Source organism: Lates calcarifer, linkage group LG6 (genome assembly GCF_001640805.2).
Source record: "Lates calcarifer isolate ASB-BC8 linkage group LG6, TLL_Latcal_v3, whole genome shotgun sequence".
Classification (NCBI taxonomy): domain Eukaryota; kingdom Metazoa; phylum Chordata; class Actinopteri; family Centropomidae; genus Lates; species Lates calcarifer.
The window spans coordinates 25537462-25554837 of NC_066838.1; the positions used below are offsets into that span (position 1 = coordinate 25537462).

The 17376-nt window shown below is 43.8% G+C and overlaps 2 protein-coding genes across 2 annotated transcripts in view; one reads left to right on the forward strand and one right to left on the reverse strand.

Annotated features, from left to right (window-relative positions):
- The window catches only part of lama5 (laminin, alpha 5), a gene marked incomplete at its 5' end in the record, with an annotated part of 78742 nt that extends 66716 nt beyond the window's left edge, over nt 1-12026 (forward strand). Inside the window, 35 exon segments of the mRNA XM_018682871.2 lie at nt 106-246; nt 349-500; nt 596-706; nt 825-936; nt 1111-1284; nt 1545-1741; nt 1832-1948; nt 2072-2226; nt 2427-2556; nt 2669-2771; nt 2915-3028; nt 3178-3360; nt 3551-3606; nt 3608-3694; nt 3802-3981; nt 4101-4240; nt 4401-4557; nt 4842-4975; nt 5113-5278; nt 5421-5555; nt 5867-6018; nt 6117-6249; nt 6465-6488; nt 6490-6609; nt 6790-6920; nt 7087-7254; nt 7481-7613; nt 7748-7902; nt 8398-8590; nt 8764-8901; nt 8998-9157; nt 9244-9374; nt 9504-9597; nt 9695-9814; nt 10515-12026. Coding sequence (XP_018538387.2) covers nt 106-246; nt 349-500; nt 596-706; nt 825-936; nt 1111-1284; nt 1545-1741; nt 1832-1948; nt 2072-2226; nt 2427-2556; nt 2669-2771; nt 2915-3028; nt 3178-3360; nt 3551-3606; nt 3608-3694; nt 3802-3981; nt 4101-4240; nt 4401-4557; nt 4842-4975; nt 5113-5278; nt 5421-5555; nt 5867-6018; nt 6117-6249; nt 6465-6488; nt 6490-6609; nt 6790-6920; nt 7087-7254; nt 7481-7613; nt 7748-7902; nt 8398-8590; nt 8764-8901; nt 8998-9157; nt 9244-9374; nt 9504-9597; nt 9695-9814; nt 10515-10663 — 4745 coding nt within the window.
- Nucleotides 12027-12076: 50 nt separating this feature from the next.
- On the reverse strand, nt 12077-17368 carry adrm1 (ADRM1 26S proteasome ubiquitin receptor). Its single transcript, XM_018682848.2, has 10 exons — nt 17219-17368; nt 16075-16316; nt 14976-15092; nt 14369-14579; nt 14048-14126; nt 13803-13939; nt 13310-13441; nt 12924-13081; nt 12673-12775; nt 12077-12579 (listed from the first exon to the last, which is right to left on the reverse strand). Exons 2-10 carry the CDS (start codon nt 16282-16284, stop codon nt 12491-12493), a joined length of 1236 nt encoding a protein of 411 aa, XP_018538364.1. The 5' UTR covers nt 16285-16316; nt 17219-17368; the 3' UTR covers nt 12077-12490.
- Between the last annotated feature and the right edge of the window lie 8 nt (nt 17369-17376).

The following is a 17376-nucleotide window of genomic DNA, read 5'->3' on the forward strand; positions in this document are numbered from 1 at the left end:
TGTTGTTGTGCTTCCATATTTGTGTAGATTTTACTGTTATGTACACAACATTGCTCTAAAAAAATCAATCCACTTGTTGTGTTTAACATTTCCCGCCCACTTCAGAGTGCAACTGTCGGGGAGGTCGCTGTGACCCGCGGACTGGAGAGTGCCGCTGTCCGGATGGGATGACAGGAAAGCAGTGCGACATCTGTGTGAAAAAATACAGCGTACTCGTAGAGGAAGAACATGGCATGCACTGTGAACGTACGTAAAAAAACATGCTGTATCAGATGGGAACAGAATGATTTCTTAAAGTTTGCCATGTGGGAGTGAAATTGAGTGTCACTGTGTTTGTGTCCCCTGCAGTGTGCGACAGCTGTGTCATCGTCCTGTTGGAGGATCTGGACAAGATGAACGACAACTTCCGCTCAGTCGCCGGTCAGCTGAGCAATCTCAACGCCAGCTCCATGGCCTGGGCTCAGCTGCAAAACCTCAACAAGTCTGTGGAGGACGTCGCTGTGAGTGTTTTTAGCGACTCAAGTGAAGTGGCTCAAGACTGCTCGATTGTTGATGCAAGCAGGTGTTAATTAAACTCATCTTCTCGTGATTCTAGCGTGCCATAGAGAACTACAACAGTAGCCTGGATGAGAGCAGGAGTCGGGCTGACATGCTAGATGCTGAGATCATGAATATCAATGATGACATTAATGTACTGCAGGACAAGGTGTGGTCACTGATGACACCAACACACACATTTATATTCTTTATTTTAAGATTTTAGTAAGTGCAATCTATATTACTGTTTTCATCAAGAACTTCCGGTGCTGTTTTGGTGTTTTCAGGCAGCAACAATGGCTAACAGGGTCGGTGGCCTACAGGACAGTACCACTGGCACACACCAGAGGGCGCAAGATCTACTCATGTTCATCCAAAACATAACCAAGGATATAAATGGTAGTCATATGAAATTAATCAGAAATCAACAACAATAATAATCATTTTTGCAATTTCTATCCACTGAAAAGAAAGCTGTTTATATGTGTGTGTATATGTGTGTTACTGTCTACCCACAAAAACTACAAACCAGTTTATTGACCAGTTGTTTGTGATGCTTTTGCTTCTTCGTAGATATCATGCTGGCGGCAAACAGGTCGTCACTGAACGACACAGAGGCCGAGCAGGACGTTGAGGAGAGGGAGAGGAAGATGAGGGAGGTTCAGGCCATGATGAGGGAGATGAGGTTCAGGAGCTGTGTGGGACAGAAGAAACTGGCCGACAAAGAGAAGACGGCAGCAGAAAAATGTAAGTTTATTCACTCAGAGAAACATGGGTCATTCATTCATAGATTATATATTCATCATCCTTGAGAGTTTTGCATAGTGCTGCCTCGGTTGGGCCGAATGCTGGGTGGTAAAAGTTTAAAAACAAAGTCATAATGTATGGTCATTTGCTAGTGTAAACTAACCTATTGCAACTTACAGAGATGGAAAAAATAAAGTCAAGTTGTAGGTGTGACCACATCCTAAAAAATCACTCTGTGCATCTCTTTCTTCCTCTGTCAGTGTTGGGTCGTGTTAACGAGGAGTTGGCAAATCGTCAGGGAGAAAACAGTGACTTGGCCAAAGCCATCAAAGACCGTCTGGCCCGCTTCCACGCCGAAATGATGGACCTTCGAGATGCTCTGAATGAAGCTGTGAACAACACAGCCAAAGCTGCAGAAATCAACAATGTCAATGAGAAAACTCTGGAGGACAACAAGGTGAGCTGGAAATCATCATGAAAAGTCAGAGAGGAGAGGACAGTGAGCAGAAGTGAATTTGGTATCATGTGAACTCTGCTTCTCTCCCAGAGGAGGATAGATGACCTGCTGTCCAAGCAGAAGGAAGTGAACGACCAGTTGAACATGGCTGAAGACGATGTAGCTCAGGTCAACGATGTGCTGTCCATGCTGCACGACTCTAAAGAGGTCAGGGCAAACAACAACAGAGATTAGAACATGTGGTTAAAATTCACCCTTTCTGGAATTGGACAGGAAACTTGTGTTACACATCTTCTCCTCCTTAAACATTTTAAATATTTGATTTTTTAGGAGTACGAGCGGCTGGCGGCACAGCTGGACGGCGCCAGGACTCAGTTGGCAAAGAAAGTGCAGAAATTTGCTCGGGCCGAATCCAAGATCCCCCTGGTGGAGGAGGCTGAGAAACACGCTGAGCTGCTGAACAGTGCAGCCATGAACCTATCCAGGTGAGGTACTCGTTAGCTACTTAGCTACAACTGTATATTAAGTTTGTTAATCTGGTAGACAAAGGCATCACTGCGGAGAACCTCACCAGGTAAGTAATGTTATAAGTTAATACAAGAGAAGATTTAAGAATTTATATATGAATTTTAGCTTAATACATGAATCTGAATAAAACATTACAAGTTGTTGTCTTTGTCGGCAGTTTGGTTGAAGAAACTAAGAAGGATGGAATTGTGGATGTAACACAAGCCTACAACAAGATCATCAACAGCATCAAGGAGGCAGAGGAGGCTGCCAAGATGGCCGACAAGGCTGCTAACGCCACTTTGGAGGTACAGGGACATATACACTGATTCTAACGCCAGTGTGAGCTAGCATGCATGCCCAAATTTGCACAACCTAAACAACTGTGGATTTATTTGTAATATTGGTTTGTGTGTTTAGAACATAAAGGGTCAGAACCTCGGTCAGATCGCAGATTCTCTGAGGAACCACAGTGTGGAGCTGAAGGAAGAAGTCGAAAAGCTAAATGATGAGCTAAACAATGGTAAGCACACACACTCTTCATTCAAATGGTTTATATGAAGAATATCATGAAAATCAGGTGAAAGTATCACTTCAGTCTTCGACTTGGATCAGTTTGGATGTTTTAGTAGATTGAAGTGTTTCATTTGTTTTTCTGCTGCACAGACCTGAAGCCTCAGCTGGAAGACGCTCAGCAGCGACTGGAAGATGCCAAAACCAAAAAAGATCAAGTGATGAGGGACCTGGAAACAATTCAGAACAACCTCAACATCACCACAAGTAATACACATTCAACACACACACACACATACACACAGAAATTATGTTACACTGGATCATAACATCTTCATACAGTATTACATTTACATAATTTAATGATGTTTCTTTTAGTATTCATATCTTCATCCTACTTTCTCTCTGATGAACAGATGTGAGTCAGGAGATCAACGAGGCGAAGCAGGCTGCGGATGTGGCGAACACCACTGCCACACAAGTCAACGATGCTCTGCGCCCCATCAAAGAGCAGCTGGACCAGTGGAAGCAGTCCTACGGAGACGCTAATGTAACCAACGACGACATCAACAAGGCGCTGATGGACGCCAACAAGACAGGTAGGAGCATGTATGAATGTGTCACTAAAGGAACAGCCCAAAAAACCTTATTTCAATAAGTGACTCCCTCCCACAGTTTTATTTATTTACTCTTTATCATGTGATCGCTACACATATAAATCCTTAACTATGATGTGTATCGTTGACTGTGAGTCACTTCATGTAACTCCCTTTCTGTCCCTGTCGGTAGTGAACGAGCTGGGTTCCACTATTCCTAAGCTCCTGTCGAAGTTGGATCAGCTACAGAATCACTCAGGTCCACATGCCAAACATCTCTGAGAACATCAATCGCATCCGACAGCTCATACAGCAGGCGCGCAACGCTGCCAGCAAGGTGCACATTAAGAAAAGAAGAGAAAAAAATAACCTTCATATGAAGTAACTAAACACCATTTTCTTCCAGCAGCCTCTAATGTTTCTCCTCCTCTTTCTCTCATCTAGGTGAGCGTGCCTGTGAAGTTTAACGGGTCATCCGGTGTCCAGGTTCGAACTCCGCCTAACCTGGCCGACCTGGCTGCCTACACCTCCCTGAAGTTGTACATCACTCTGCCAGAAACGGCACGGGCGAGGCGGCAGGGTGACGGTACCCGACAGTTTGTCCTCTACCTCGGCAACAAGGATGTAAGTGAGGCCCATCGCAGTAGTTAATGATTACCGTAATGTTTTGATTTTATTAAGTACGTTTTAATTTCCCTGTGCCACTCTACAGTACATTAATATTAACACTGTGGTATTTGTAGTCCAGTAAGGAGTTCCTGGGCATGATATTAGATGGGAAACGACTTCGTTGGTACTTTAACGTTGGAGGAGAAACTGCTGAGGTGGAGATGCCTGAAGACGTCAAGTCTAATGGAAACTTCAACAACATAGAGCTGAAGAGGTAAGACACACACATAATGATATAATAATGGATAATGATGTATGAAAAAATCTCCCTCTACCTTCATAACTGCTGCGTACATTTGTTTATGCTGCACACCCGTGTTCCCATATATCTTATTTTGCATGCATGTCTACTTCTCTGTCTCTGCTGAATGCAGGATCCTCCAGTTTGGTCAAATGTCCATGTCTTCAGAAGAAGGGGGCGACCAGAGAGTCACCAAAGCCAATGTGGAGGCTGTAGGAGATCAGGGACTTCTCAGCCTCTTGACCGACGACACTGTCTTCTACGTTGGCGGATATCCAAGTACTTTCAAAGTAAGTACATCGAGGGCGTCCCTTGGGGTGACGTGCAAGTTTGTAGTAGTGAACAAGTACAACATTTACCTCTAAAATGTAGTGGCATAGAAATATAAAGTGCCATAAACTAAATAAAATATTCAAGCATAGTACTTGACTTGTACTTAGTTACTTTCCACCACAGGACACAGTGTTTGATGTGACGTTTAAACGTTGGTATTTCAGAGATATCTGAGAAGGGTTTGGACGGTGTTGATGTAAATTAAAATCATGTAATCTGTTGTTTTATTTTCTGTTTGTAGCCCCCTGCAGCACTTGCTCTGCCTAACTTTAAGGGCTGTATCGAGTTGGATACACTGAACGAGGAGGTGCTCAGTCTGTATAACTTTGAAAACATCTTCAATCTCAATACCACAGCAGAGAAACCTTGTGGCAGGTTGGTGCACACAGTGCCTTTGTTTCATGTTGTCTCTCTCCAAATTAAGAACACTCCTGAACTAAGCCTAAGATGTTTTCCATACTTTTCCTCTGTGTGACTTGGAATATAAAACGGAATAAAAATGGTTGAAACAGGTTAAAGCCGGTGCTGACCCAGGCCTGGGTCAACGATGCAGCGTATTTCGATGGCACCGGTTTTGCTGAGATCGTCCTTGCTGAGGAATCTGGTCGCATGCAGCGATTTGAACAGGAAGTCAAACTGCTCTCACACAAAGGGATACTGCTCCTGCTGCACAGCGAGGTAAAGACTTCACTCATTCATTCAGTCAGTGAGCTGTTTGTAAATTTTGCTGTTGGATCATTGATGCATCACAGTATTCCCAACGTCCTGCCACAACATTAACTTAGCCATGTGTGTTCTCTATGTCTCTGCCCCCCATCAGAATCATTTCCTGTGTCTGGCAGTGCTTAATGGCAGACTGAGGCTTTTCTTTGATTTTGCTGACAAGTTGGACGAGCTCATGCCTAAAGAGCCTATGTCAGATGACCTAAAGGTCAGCGACGCTGACCCCAAGGCTGTAAGTATCATGTCTTTCTGTCTCTCTGTTTGTCTGTCTTATATGCTTTAAAGTAGTTTTGTGTAGGAATTGCTTATTTTGGCATCATCCACCACTTTAATAAATCATAATAGAAATTATTTTCACGAACCTTTCCTACTAAAAAATGACCTCAGTCAAATTCAGCATCTTCTGTGGGTATTTAAGGATTTTCACTACCTTTTATATCTTTTATGTCAGCTAGATTTTGAATCCCTACATACTGTTTACACTGGGTACAGAGGTTTTGTAATTGGTTTTGATGTGTGTTATGTTGTTATTTAACTGTGTAGCTGGAGATCATCATCCTGCGTGGAAGCACGAGCCGCATCGTGGTGAGGAACAACCGCGTCACCCTTTACAACCACCAGTTCACCGAGAGCATCCCTCCACTCAGCGGGAGCTATTTCCTGGGAGGAGTGCCAGAGAACAAGATGCCTGAGAAGTAAGTAATGCTGGAGTTTCCTCTGCCCTGAGGAAACAGTCATGGTTAAAGCGTTTGCTGAAAGGTTGTTTCATTGTGTCTCTCTCTCTTTTTTTCAGGTTGAAGTCCTTTTTTCCTAAGCAGGGTTCTCTGAAGGGCTGTTTCAGGAACGTGAAGGCTACGAACGCTCACATCGACCTGAAGAGGATGAAGAGCTCTGGAGTCAGTTTCGGCTGTGACAGTGACCTGCTGGTAAGAAAGACACGGTTCATCGTTCAGCTTGTATACGAAGGAGTAAATGTATTTTTATCCTTGGCAGTTGATATTTGTCTCTGTCTTTAAGCTGCTGTTTAAGCTGCTGTATAAGCATGTGAAGGTTTTTTTTTAAAATCTGTCTTTTAATCCTGTCTTTGGTTTGTTTATGGTTTTACATAACAACACATCGACCTGTGTGTGTATCTGTGCAGGTGGCTCGTGAGGCTCATTTCTCCTGGTCAGAGCTACCTGGATTTGGATGTGACCAACGTCCCCAGCCTCAGGAACAACTTCTACGCCAGCTTCAGCTTCAGAACCGACAAGATGGAAGGACTCGTGTTCTATCACCGTGATCAGGTCGGACGAGCCTCCCAACACTTTCTGCTCCCTTAATCTTTTCCTTTCCTTTTGTTGTTTTGTTACTTAAGATTAAATTTCCTCTGTCCTGTTTTGGTCTCTTGGACTTTTGAGCATCATCTCCTTACATGTTGTGTATTACACACACTCCTGACCTGTGGCTGTTGTTTTTGTGTACAGGAAGGAGTGTGTCAGGTGTTACTGAATGAGGGCCACGTAGTGGTGAGGGCTGGCAACGATGAGATTAAGACTCAGAAGACATACAACGATGACAACACCCATTATGTCGCTATCTACATCAACGTCAACGGGTAGGATGACTGTGTTAAGCTCTGTAAAACACAACGTGAACCTCCCAGCTGTCTTTTTGTCCCGTAAATATCAATATAAAATAATTTAGTTTTGGGACAGATAGTGTAAAGAACCATCACACACCTTTTAAACCTGTACGTTCAAACTGTTTTCTGACCCCTCCAGGATGCGTCTGTACATGGACGACGTGCTGGAGAAAGGGAAGGTGGGTGTCCGAGTGGACAGCAGGACACGTGGGGCGACGACGTCGGAGACCACTACCTACCTGGGAGGAACGCCTGACCAAACCTCAGCCAACCTCACCGGATGTATCAGCAATGTTTTCATCAAGAGGTGAGAAAGAAGGCATGAAAATACAGATGACACCTGACCTCAGTGATACTCTGTCTCAGTGAAAGGTTTTTCATTCATCTCTCCACATGAGATGATAATGAGGCATGTGGTAATTTTGTCTGATGGTCTATGCAGGAGATACATCTGGACAGAAAGTTGATGTATTGATATGTTGAGTTTTATGTTTAGCTCAGCTTTAAAACGTGCGTATGTTTCATGTCGTCAGGGAAACGAGTACTCAGACGGTTTTGAATCTGCTGAAAGCTAAAGAAAACGTCAACGTCCCTCTGAACTGTCCCGCCGCCAAAAAGCCTCAGCAGATTGTTGCTGCCCAGCCCAAACACAGCAACAAACCCAAGGTAAACGCACACGGACACACAAAGCAAATTCTGCTCTGCCCAAAAATAGAAAAACTAGGAAACATGCAGCAGATATCACCTGATCGCCTGTGCCGAGTGACAAGCTAAAGGTACAGACACTCTCTTTCTTTCAGGGGAAGCACAAGAAGCCGTCGGGGTCTCGCAGTCGTAACACCAGGGAGTCCTGTCAGGGAGAGGTGTCAGACCAAGAGGCCGGAGCGACGCACTTCAGCGGCTCCACACACAGCTACCAGAGATACGACTCCCTGCCCAGCTCCCTCGGTCCAATGTGAGCGTTTCCTCCTGTTTACATGACCAATCTTTAATGGAAATTATTCAGACACATACATAAAAAAGAACAAATCAAAAACTCCAGAAATTTAGCACTTGTAATAAGGTGCGTTTGTGTTTTCAACAAACGGATCATAGGGTTGTTTATTATCTTTGCTACTTCTTGGCAAGTTAAGGGAATTTAAAGGGAATTCTGAATTGTTACTTGATGTCAAATGTGAAAGGAGTCACCTACAGTGACAAGTGTTCAGAGAACTGTCACCTAATGGGCAGGTAAACAGACACAGTTAAAGACTAGTGGAACATCTGGCAGTCAAAGAGCCAGATATTTTTCTGAGAAGTTGGTGGAGACCAAACCAGAGCTACAACCAGAGTTAATGGACTGAAGCAGCTGGTTGTGGAGTTGTTCTGTGCCTTAATGGTTTGGATGTTCTGAAATGTTCATGTAATCTTTAATATGTAATCACTCCTCTCTCCCTCACTGTGTCTGCAGGCCTCACATCTCCATGTCGATGAGGATCAACTCCTCTGATGGTTTGGTGCTTCACGCGGGTGGTGCACAGCGCGGTGGAGCCGTCATGTCACTCAGCTTGTCAGACGGTCACCTGCTGCTGTTGTTGGACGGAGGGAAGAGGAAGGTCAGCCTGCGCAGCCGCAAGAAGTACAACGACGATCAGTGGCACACGGTGAGACGCTCACACCAGGTCCAGGTCGCGTGATTAAAATCTGTGTGAACCTGTGAGATATTTAGTTTGAATGTAACAAGCTGCATCTTATTCTGAGACACACACACACAGGCAGCTGTTTCACATCTGGATTCAATTTAATTTTCTAACCTGCTCCACCGCTCTCACTTCAGGTGTTTATAAAGCGTGAGGGAGAGAAGATCAGTCTGATAGTGGACGGTATCAGCGCTCAGTCAAAGAGAATTTCTGGAGGAGACAGGGCTCGTCTCACCGGGCCGTTATATGTTGGAGGAGCCCCGCCCTCACTGACGGTAAAACATCCAGACTGCAGGTTACAAACACAACGGCCAGGTGTCATCCACTTCACTGTATCTGAGCGTGAGACACTGTGTTATTCTAAACTTTAGGCCCCGGCCTCTGGTGGTTTTGTCGGTTGTGTCAGAGACCTGACGCTGAACGAGGCCCCTGCAGGAAACCCCACTCACAGTCAGGGAACGGTGCCCTGCTTCCAAAACCCTCTCCAGCCCGGAGCGTACTTCTCTGGACAGGGAGGACACGTCTCAATAGGTGGTTACCATCTCCTTCTCTCTCTGTTTTCTTAATTTCTGTCATGTTATTCCTGCTGACTGAAGCCCCTCTCCTGCTCTCTGCAGATGAGTCCTTGGTTCTGGGTCGAGATCTTGAGATCCAGTTGGAGGTTCGACCTGTCTCGGACTCTGGGCTGCTGTTGCATGCTGGGACATCACCAGACCAACACTTGACTTTGGTCCTCAGGCAGGGAGAGGTGAGAACAATCAGAGACGCTGGTTTTTATCTGGTTATAAAAGTAAAGAAAGCAGAATTATTACTGTGGAGATCTCTTCAACAAAACCTGACAATGATTGTGTGCATGTGTGTGTTTGTGTGTGTGCAGGTGATCGTGTCAGTAAACAGTGGCAAAGGTGAATTCTCTACCTCCTTCACTCCTGAAGAACCTCTGTGTAACGGCCACTGGCACACAATCACAGGTGAGTTTAGGTCAACAAACACGTCCTCTGAACCTGTCACTGTGTTGTTGCCCCGGCCTGTTGTTGTGATGCTGTTGTGTCTTTTGTGCGTCTCCAGTGGTGAAGAAGAACAACGTCCTGCAGCTCCATGTGGACGCGGCCAGTGAGCACAGCGTCGGCCCCAAACAGAGCCGCTCTGCAGGGGCCAAGGAGACCGTTTACCTCGGAGGAGTACCTGGTGAGTACACACGCACACCTGTGTTTGCCAAAGTGCCAAATCCCCTCTATTGAAGTCCTGTGTAATTATAGTAATTATTATCGATGGATGAGAAAGTGACAATGTTTATAGACATTAGGCCACAAAACACCACATCTGATATAGTCTATATTTACTTGAAGCTCAGTCGTTTCAATATGAAGATGAAGAGATGATGAAGAGCTGATGTGAAAGAATGAGTATTTAAGCACTGAGTATTTCAGTGAAACCTTTACTCTGGTATAACTTCAGATCCTCCACATCCTTCATTTAACACAAGCTGACAGACTGACAAACGGCTCCAAACCCTCTGCTTCAAATGGTTTATTTCCCCACACCTCCAAATTTGAGATTTTCCATAATTTTCACAATGACTTTTTTCCATAAAATTACAACTCTGTTCATGTGATTTGACTTTTTTCCTCCAATTCCGACTTTATTTTCTTTAGGATGGAAACTTTCAATTATTCTTACTATTGATTAAACTGTTAATTCATCTTTCAATTAATCAATGAATCATTTAATCTAGAAAATGGAAGAAAAATTCTCATCACAACTTCTCATCCTTTGTTTTGTCCAACTAAATTCAAATATTAGATTATTATTATTATAGATTAAGCAGTTGAAGTCACCTACTTTTCCTTTTTCTCTGCAACACCTTGTTCCCCTCTCTGTCCACCAGATGGCGTCACAGTTCCTACTCTACCTGCCGCCCTGCCCGCCTTCCACGGCTGCATCCGCCAAGCGACCATCAACCACAGGCCTGCCATGTTGTCCAGACCGCTCACTGTGCACGGAGCTGTGGGGACGCAGGGCTGCCCACACATGTAAAACCCAACACACACAGTCTTACCCTCACATTCCCCAATTACTGGTGGTGGGTGTCATGTTACTGTAGCTAATTTAAAATATATATTAATATTTATTGTCTATTTTCAGAAAAATGTATATTTTATATTTTCCTGTTTGTCATCACAATATTACTGGTTTGTTTTTGTGCTACAGGGTGCTACAACAGTGACAACTGTCTGCACATAGAGATGCACTGATACAAGAGTTCAAATCAGAAATCAATTATGAAATGTGTAGTATATTGTAAATAAAGGCAACACAGTTTGAAATTTCTTGCTTTTTTCTACAAATGATGAAAAATAAATAATTTTAATTTTAGCGTTTTGGCTCCAAATGACTTTCCTGAATCTGCAGTATGTTGAAGTTCAGGATGTACAGAGCTGTGTATTTGTGCATCTCTAGCAGAGAACGTTAATAATACCTACTGAGTCGGTACACTGTGAACACTGTAATGTATGAGCAACGTCCTCAGGCAGCGCAGAAGGGCAATGTTGCCTGCAACACGGACTAGGACTGAACTGTTGGGGAAATCTGAGTTTATGTCAGTGACACAAAGATGGACAAATTTAACATTCCTCCAGGTACTCCAGCCTCCTCCTGCAGTCCAAAGACATGAAGCTTAGTTTAACTGGTGACTCCAAGTATAATGTACAGTGGAAATGGTTGTTTGTCTCTATATGTCAGCCCTGTGATCGGGTGCTGATCTGTCCAGGATGTACTCTGCCTGACCCTCGAAGGATAAGCACTATAGCTAATGGATAATAACCGACATTTCTGTCTTATGTGACTCTATTTTAAGTTGCAGCAGGAGTTTCCTTTCTCCTCTTCAAACACAGTTAGAGTTACTGTAATTATCAGTTTAGCTTATGAATAATGTTCATGTCAACATTCAAACTGTAGTTATGACTAAGAGGCACCAAATTTTCTGATGCATCTGACATAAGAGACAAGGCACCAGTCAGAGTTCACTGGTCAAGATGTTTCAACCCATATGTTTTGATTCTAGTGTTATATTGTCAGTGCAGAGTATTGGAAACCCTCTGGGAGCCAGCTCTGTAATCACACAACCATCTTAAAGTGTCGTGACGTAAACGCTTTAAGTCGTAAACTTCTCCCCTCGTGTCCGCTCCTGTCCAGGTCGCAGGCAGCCTTTCCCGTCTCTATTCCGTCATTAATGTAAACATGTACCAAACGTGTGTGAAGCTTGTATGTTATTATAACCGTTTTTTTTTTAAAAAAAAGATCTCACAGAAAAGAATAAGCTGTCCCTCCCCTTCACTCCCAGTCCCCAATGTGTTGTAAATGTATTTCTAAATAAAGTTTTTTTTTCATACAAACTGCACACTTCAGCATTTGTTTCTCTTCTGCCGAAAAGATGAGCTCCGAGGTGAGTTGTTCTTTGCCAGTGATTATTTTTATTATGAAGAGTAAATCAGCAAATCTGGTGTAAGAACAGAAATACAGAAAGAAAACAAAATCAAACTTAAGGCTTAGTCCCACAACAATTCCCCTGTGTTTTTATAAAACTGCCTCTCTCTTTTCAGAGTAAAACTAATGGTCAATTGAAGAAAACAGCTGCTGATAAACAGGTCAGTTTACATGTTGGTCACAGTGGAAAAACTGTCCTAACTTGTCTCTTTACAGCTCTGCTGGTTCTATGGTGATCATCCTGAGTAGGAGCAGAGTGTTGCCTTTGGTGTAGAAAAGTACAAGACAACACTGAAGAGAGGGAGGTAAAGAAAAAGTACTGAAGTGTAGAGGAGAGGAAGGAATCACAGAGTCAGGTGAGGCTCGGCGGGTTGAGCTCTAATCCAGACTCATGTCCTCGTCGTCCTCTTTCTTCTCTTTGGAGTCTCCTTTGCTGCCCTGCATGGCTCTGGCAAACGCCTCCACATCTGACAACCAGACACAAATATATAAAGAAGTAAGTAACAAATAATAGAAGGTTTCTGGTAGAAGAAAACTATTTTTGTGTGTTTGTCTCTCACCTCCTCTGTTGGCGGCGTCCACAGCCTCTGCCGGCAGACCAAACTGACTCATGAGAGGACCGAGCTGCCCGGAAGCCAAGGCACTGCTGAACATACTCATCGACTGAGGGAGGAAAGAATCAGTCACTAGGGATTACTCAACCCTGACTAACAGCCTAATTAAAGAAGAGCTGTGGTGCCGTGTTAAATTACACCATAATGGAGACGACTGGTATCTAACTGCATATTTCTGTTTAATCTTTTCTTCCTACCTGCTGGAACTGAGGTGAGTTGAGTGTGTTCTGGATCTCCTCTGCGCTCTGAGGTAAACTCTCTCCACTGGGAAGGAAGGGCAGGAGCCTCTGCTGGACCTCAGCATTGGTCAGGATGGGAGCCATCATCTCCGGAGTGCAAACACTCGCTAGATCCACTTGAGAAGAGGAAGAAGAGAGGAGGCCGTATTGGTATTTGTCTCCTGTTCTTCCTACCCTCTGAGCAGACTTCGTCTTAGGCTTGATCGGTCTTTGACCACCTTTAAATCCAGGTTAAAATCTTTTATCTTCTTCTTTAACTCAACCTGAATCAAGCCACACCAGGATTTACCCCCCACCTCTGTTCAATCATCCCTGACTCTGACTCTCGCCTGACTTTTCCTCACCTGCTGATCCTTGAGCAGCTGCCGCTGGGACATTCATGGTGGCGAGGATGCTCTGAAGGTCACTGAGCTGGATGGGCTGGTGGGGGGCAGGACTTCCAACTGAGGCCGGGGCCAGAGGAGTCTGAGCTGAGGCTGCAAACAAAGATGTCAAGAGGTTTTAAGATAATACAATGCAACAAGTAAGCAGGTTATTAAAAATGAAATACTTGATAAATCTGATCCCTCCATCCCACGTCATTCTGCAGAAAGACAACGAGCCCAAGACAAGAAGAACAAGGAGTCCTGCAACAGATGGTCTGACTCCCACAGAGACCTGATCTCAACATCATGCAGTCAGTCTGGGATTACATGAAGAGACAGAGGACACTGAGACAGCCTGAATCCACAGAGGAGCTGAGGCAGGATCTCCAAGATGCTTAAGCTGCTATACGAGGATCAAAAGCACTGTTCTGAATTATATGATTATAGTCACTCTTAATCAAACTTCATGTACCTGGTGTAGAGGGAGCAACACCAGTAGGTGACACAGCTGAGGCAGCAGGGGTCACAGGGGTGGTGGGGGCCTGAGAGGAGCTCAGTCTGGGGGCTCCGCCTGATGAAGGAGTAGCTGCTGCTGATTGGCTACGAGAGCTGGGGCGGAGGAGAGAGACAGATCTGATCGTGCGTTTCCTTACATCTGCTACAAAAGAGACGATTCTGTAACGAGGGCGCTGATGTGCTTCTCGTGTTCAGTCTCACCTGGATGAGGAGCTGCTTGTGGCTGGTCCTCCGCTGCCCAGCAAGTTGGCAAGTCCTGGTCCAGCTAGAGCTCCCAGGCCTTTTTGGACAAACGCAAACAAATCAAAACAACGATCAACTTGTTCTTTGATTCTTATTCATTTATTTGGGCTTTGTATTGAGACAAATCTCATGTTTCAAACTACTTATTTACTTTGATATTTCTAATAATATTTGACAGTGTGGTTGAAAGTGTGGTGTGTGGTGAGGAAAAGGAAGCTTTACTTCTCATCACCCAGAAGTCTCTGCTCAGTCTTTTAAAAAAAATCTAGCACTGCTCACCCAGTCCTCCGAGTCCTGTTGGTCCAATCAGCTGCATCAGCTGGTTGTGGCTCATATTTCCCAGCAGGTTTTGCAGACCTCCCTCTCCTCCGAGGGCAGAGAGTTCATGGCCGCTGCCACCCCCACTGCCTGGTGCTCCAGGAATGGGGGGGTTGTTCAGGTACTCGTTCACCTTACGACAGTATTCCTCATCCTTGTCCGTCTTTGGCTCCTGATGGAAATGGAGAATGTAAGACGTCCATGAAATCAGAGCTAAATTCTCTACAGACTGAATCAGGAGGCTCAGTTCTGTGAGTTGTGGAGGCACGAGGCAGGTTTGACAACATCAAATGAAACAACTCTAAATGTTGTGTCTTTGTCTCTACAGGACACAACCTTGTTTATTTGACTAAAAAGATCCACCTGGACTGGAGCAAATAAAGGAGAAAGCTGTCTCACAAATACAGTGATTACAGCCATGCACAGCCTGTGTAATAATCTCTCTTCTTCTCCACTCATCACTCTCTTTGCCTCCTACTTCATTTTTCCACTCAGTCTCCCTCTAGTGAGCGCACATCTGCCTGCCCACAAACAGACACAGACATCCTGTGTTCACACAGACTCTCACCTGCATCCAGAAGAACAGTCTCTTGGAGCCAGCTTTAAACTTCAGCACGTAGACACGTCCGGTGGTGCACTGGTTAACCCTCTTGAATTCACAGTCATCAGGGAAGATGATCAGATCCTGGAACAGGGAAGGCACAATGTGAGACACTCAAGAGAGACGGGAACAACAGTGAGGTCGCTCTGACACAACCAATCATCATCAAACAGCTACCAAAAGGGAAATCACAGCAGCATCAGCCTCCCTGCAGCTCTGAGATAAAGGCATGGTCACCTTGCTTGTTCTGTGGAAGGCCAGCTAAATTAGGAATCAATGTGTCAGCACTGATTGTATAAAAATGGCTTCTTTGTGTGAATACAGAATGAAGAGAAACAAGCAAAATGAGAAACTAAGGTCACAGTTTGTTTGTTTTTTACTGCAGGAGTGCTGCAGCTGCCCTCATTCTATTTGTGGTATTTGTGGAATGTACAACATGTCTGAAGATAGTAACAACTTTTGTCACGCTGCATTTCAACAGTGTGAACAGACCAGCTGTCAAGTCTCTGCTGATTATATCCATGTAAACACCACAGCTGTGTGCTGTAAGCCTGCACCATTAAATACTAGTACTACCATTAGGTTTTAGTATAATAATAATAATAAATAATAATAATAATAAATAATCTATCATTATGGGATTTATGAGACTATAAAATATTGCTGTATTAATGGCCAGATTTGTTGGGACGTACTGACAAATATTACTTTTGTGTATTTTTTGGTATTTATAGTCTTTGTTAGGGAGATGACAGTAAACAAAGGAAGAGAGAAATGGGGAACCAACTACAACAAACCAGGTACACTGTGGCCCATAGTCAGCACTTCAATATCCTGAAATGTTGTTTTGCTACAACAAAGAACAAAGGCCTTGTTGTAATCTAAAAATCACAATTTGTTGCCACTGAATTATACTGTTGTTTTGTTTTATTGTTACTGTTTGGAATAATAGTTTCCAAATCTCACAGGGCTGTAGGAGGTTCCTCAAACATAACCTGGTTTGCATAAGGCTGCAAAGAAAAGGTTATGTGAAAGTAACAAAAGTTATTAGTTTTAAGTTACTCACATCATCGACATTCCCAGTTGTCCTGTCCTTCCAGCAGAAGTGAATCAGGGAGTCGTCGGACTGCTGGATGTACACCATGCCCTTGCGTTTGTCTGGTGTCACCACATTCCCCTTCAGGGTCATTTTACCAGCACGAAACTCCACCAGGTACTTACTGGAGCTTCCCCTGGAGCCACTCACCAAGCTTGGAAAGAGAGCACCTGACGACATCCTTCAGATCTCTTTGTAAACCAGTCTGAACTCTGGGTGAAAAGAAAATGCTGTCAGGTTTACAAGACCGTACATGCATTTCACTGTGGCAGGATTATGATTGATGTGAGTAACAAAACTACAAAAGATACAAAGCATAACATTAATGTAACTATTACGTACACACAAGTAGGTAAAAAAAAAAGTTGTGTACAACAATGTCTACAAATTTAAATAGGTAATTAGATAAACCATATACATACAATAGGTGATTAAGTACATCATGTGCACGTAAACAAGTCCGTACAGTTTACAGCCTACTTGTATTTTTTCACAAGTTATACATGATATAAACATGTTATTACACAATATGAGTTTTAAACTAATTGGTTCAAGTTGGCCAATAAAATCAAATAAATCTAATTTGAATATCATTTCCTCTTTATTATGTCCTGTTGTTCTGTCTGCTTCAGGACATTTTAAAATACAAAATTTGACCCTGATAATAATCACAAACAAACATGAACTCAGAGTTAGCTACTGTGGGTTGAAGAAGCGTTAAGTGGCTAACGGTTTGTCACTTTATTTTTAATTCTCACAGTGATCGGTTATCGCAGTGACACTGTTAGGGTAATTAAATGGCCGTTACAGTAGTATTAGTGTCATATCCAGAACGTTTTACAAATGTGGAGCAGATTGTTTGAGTAGTAAAGACTTTTCAAAGCAAAGCTAACAAAAGTGGCAGTTAGCCTGTTAGCCGTGTGCCGTTCTTCTGACTGTGTCAATGCTAACGTTAGCCCATGACTAGGCTAAACCGACGAGCGACCAAGGCCAAAGTCTTACAACTTATCTATCTTAAGTCATTTAAAATTTAGAAATAACAGTCAACTTTGTATGAGAGTGGACTTTGAGTAGTTGTATGTGAAAATATTGTTTCTAAAAATATGTAACATACCTGAAGTTTTGTAAGCGGAGTTAGCCCACAAGTTTTTGCTTCTTCACGTCGCTCGCTAGTAGCGTAACTGATTTCCTGTTATGTCGTGAGCGCGACTGCTGTCCGTGGGAGCGCGCACAGAGACAGTGGGAGGGTTTCCGCGCGACCGCTAAACTGGG

Coding starts and splice junctions, on each gene's coding strand:
- adrm1 (XM_018682848.2), bottom strand. CDS start 16,284: ATGTCGTCAGGTGCTCTCTTTCCAAGCTTGGTGAGTGGCTCCAGGGGA. Junction 13,082..13,309: donor AGCTGCTCAAGGATCAGCAG/GTGAGGAAAAGT, acceptor CCTCTTCTCAAG/TGGATCTAGCGAGTGTTTGC. Junction 12,580..12,672: donor GGACGCCGCCAACAGAGGAG/GTGAGAGACAAA, acceptor TCTGGTTGTCAG/ATGTGGAGGCGTTTGCCAGA.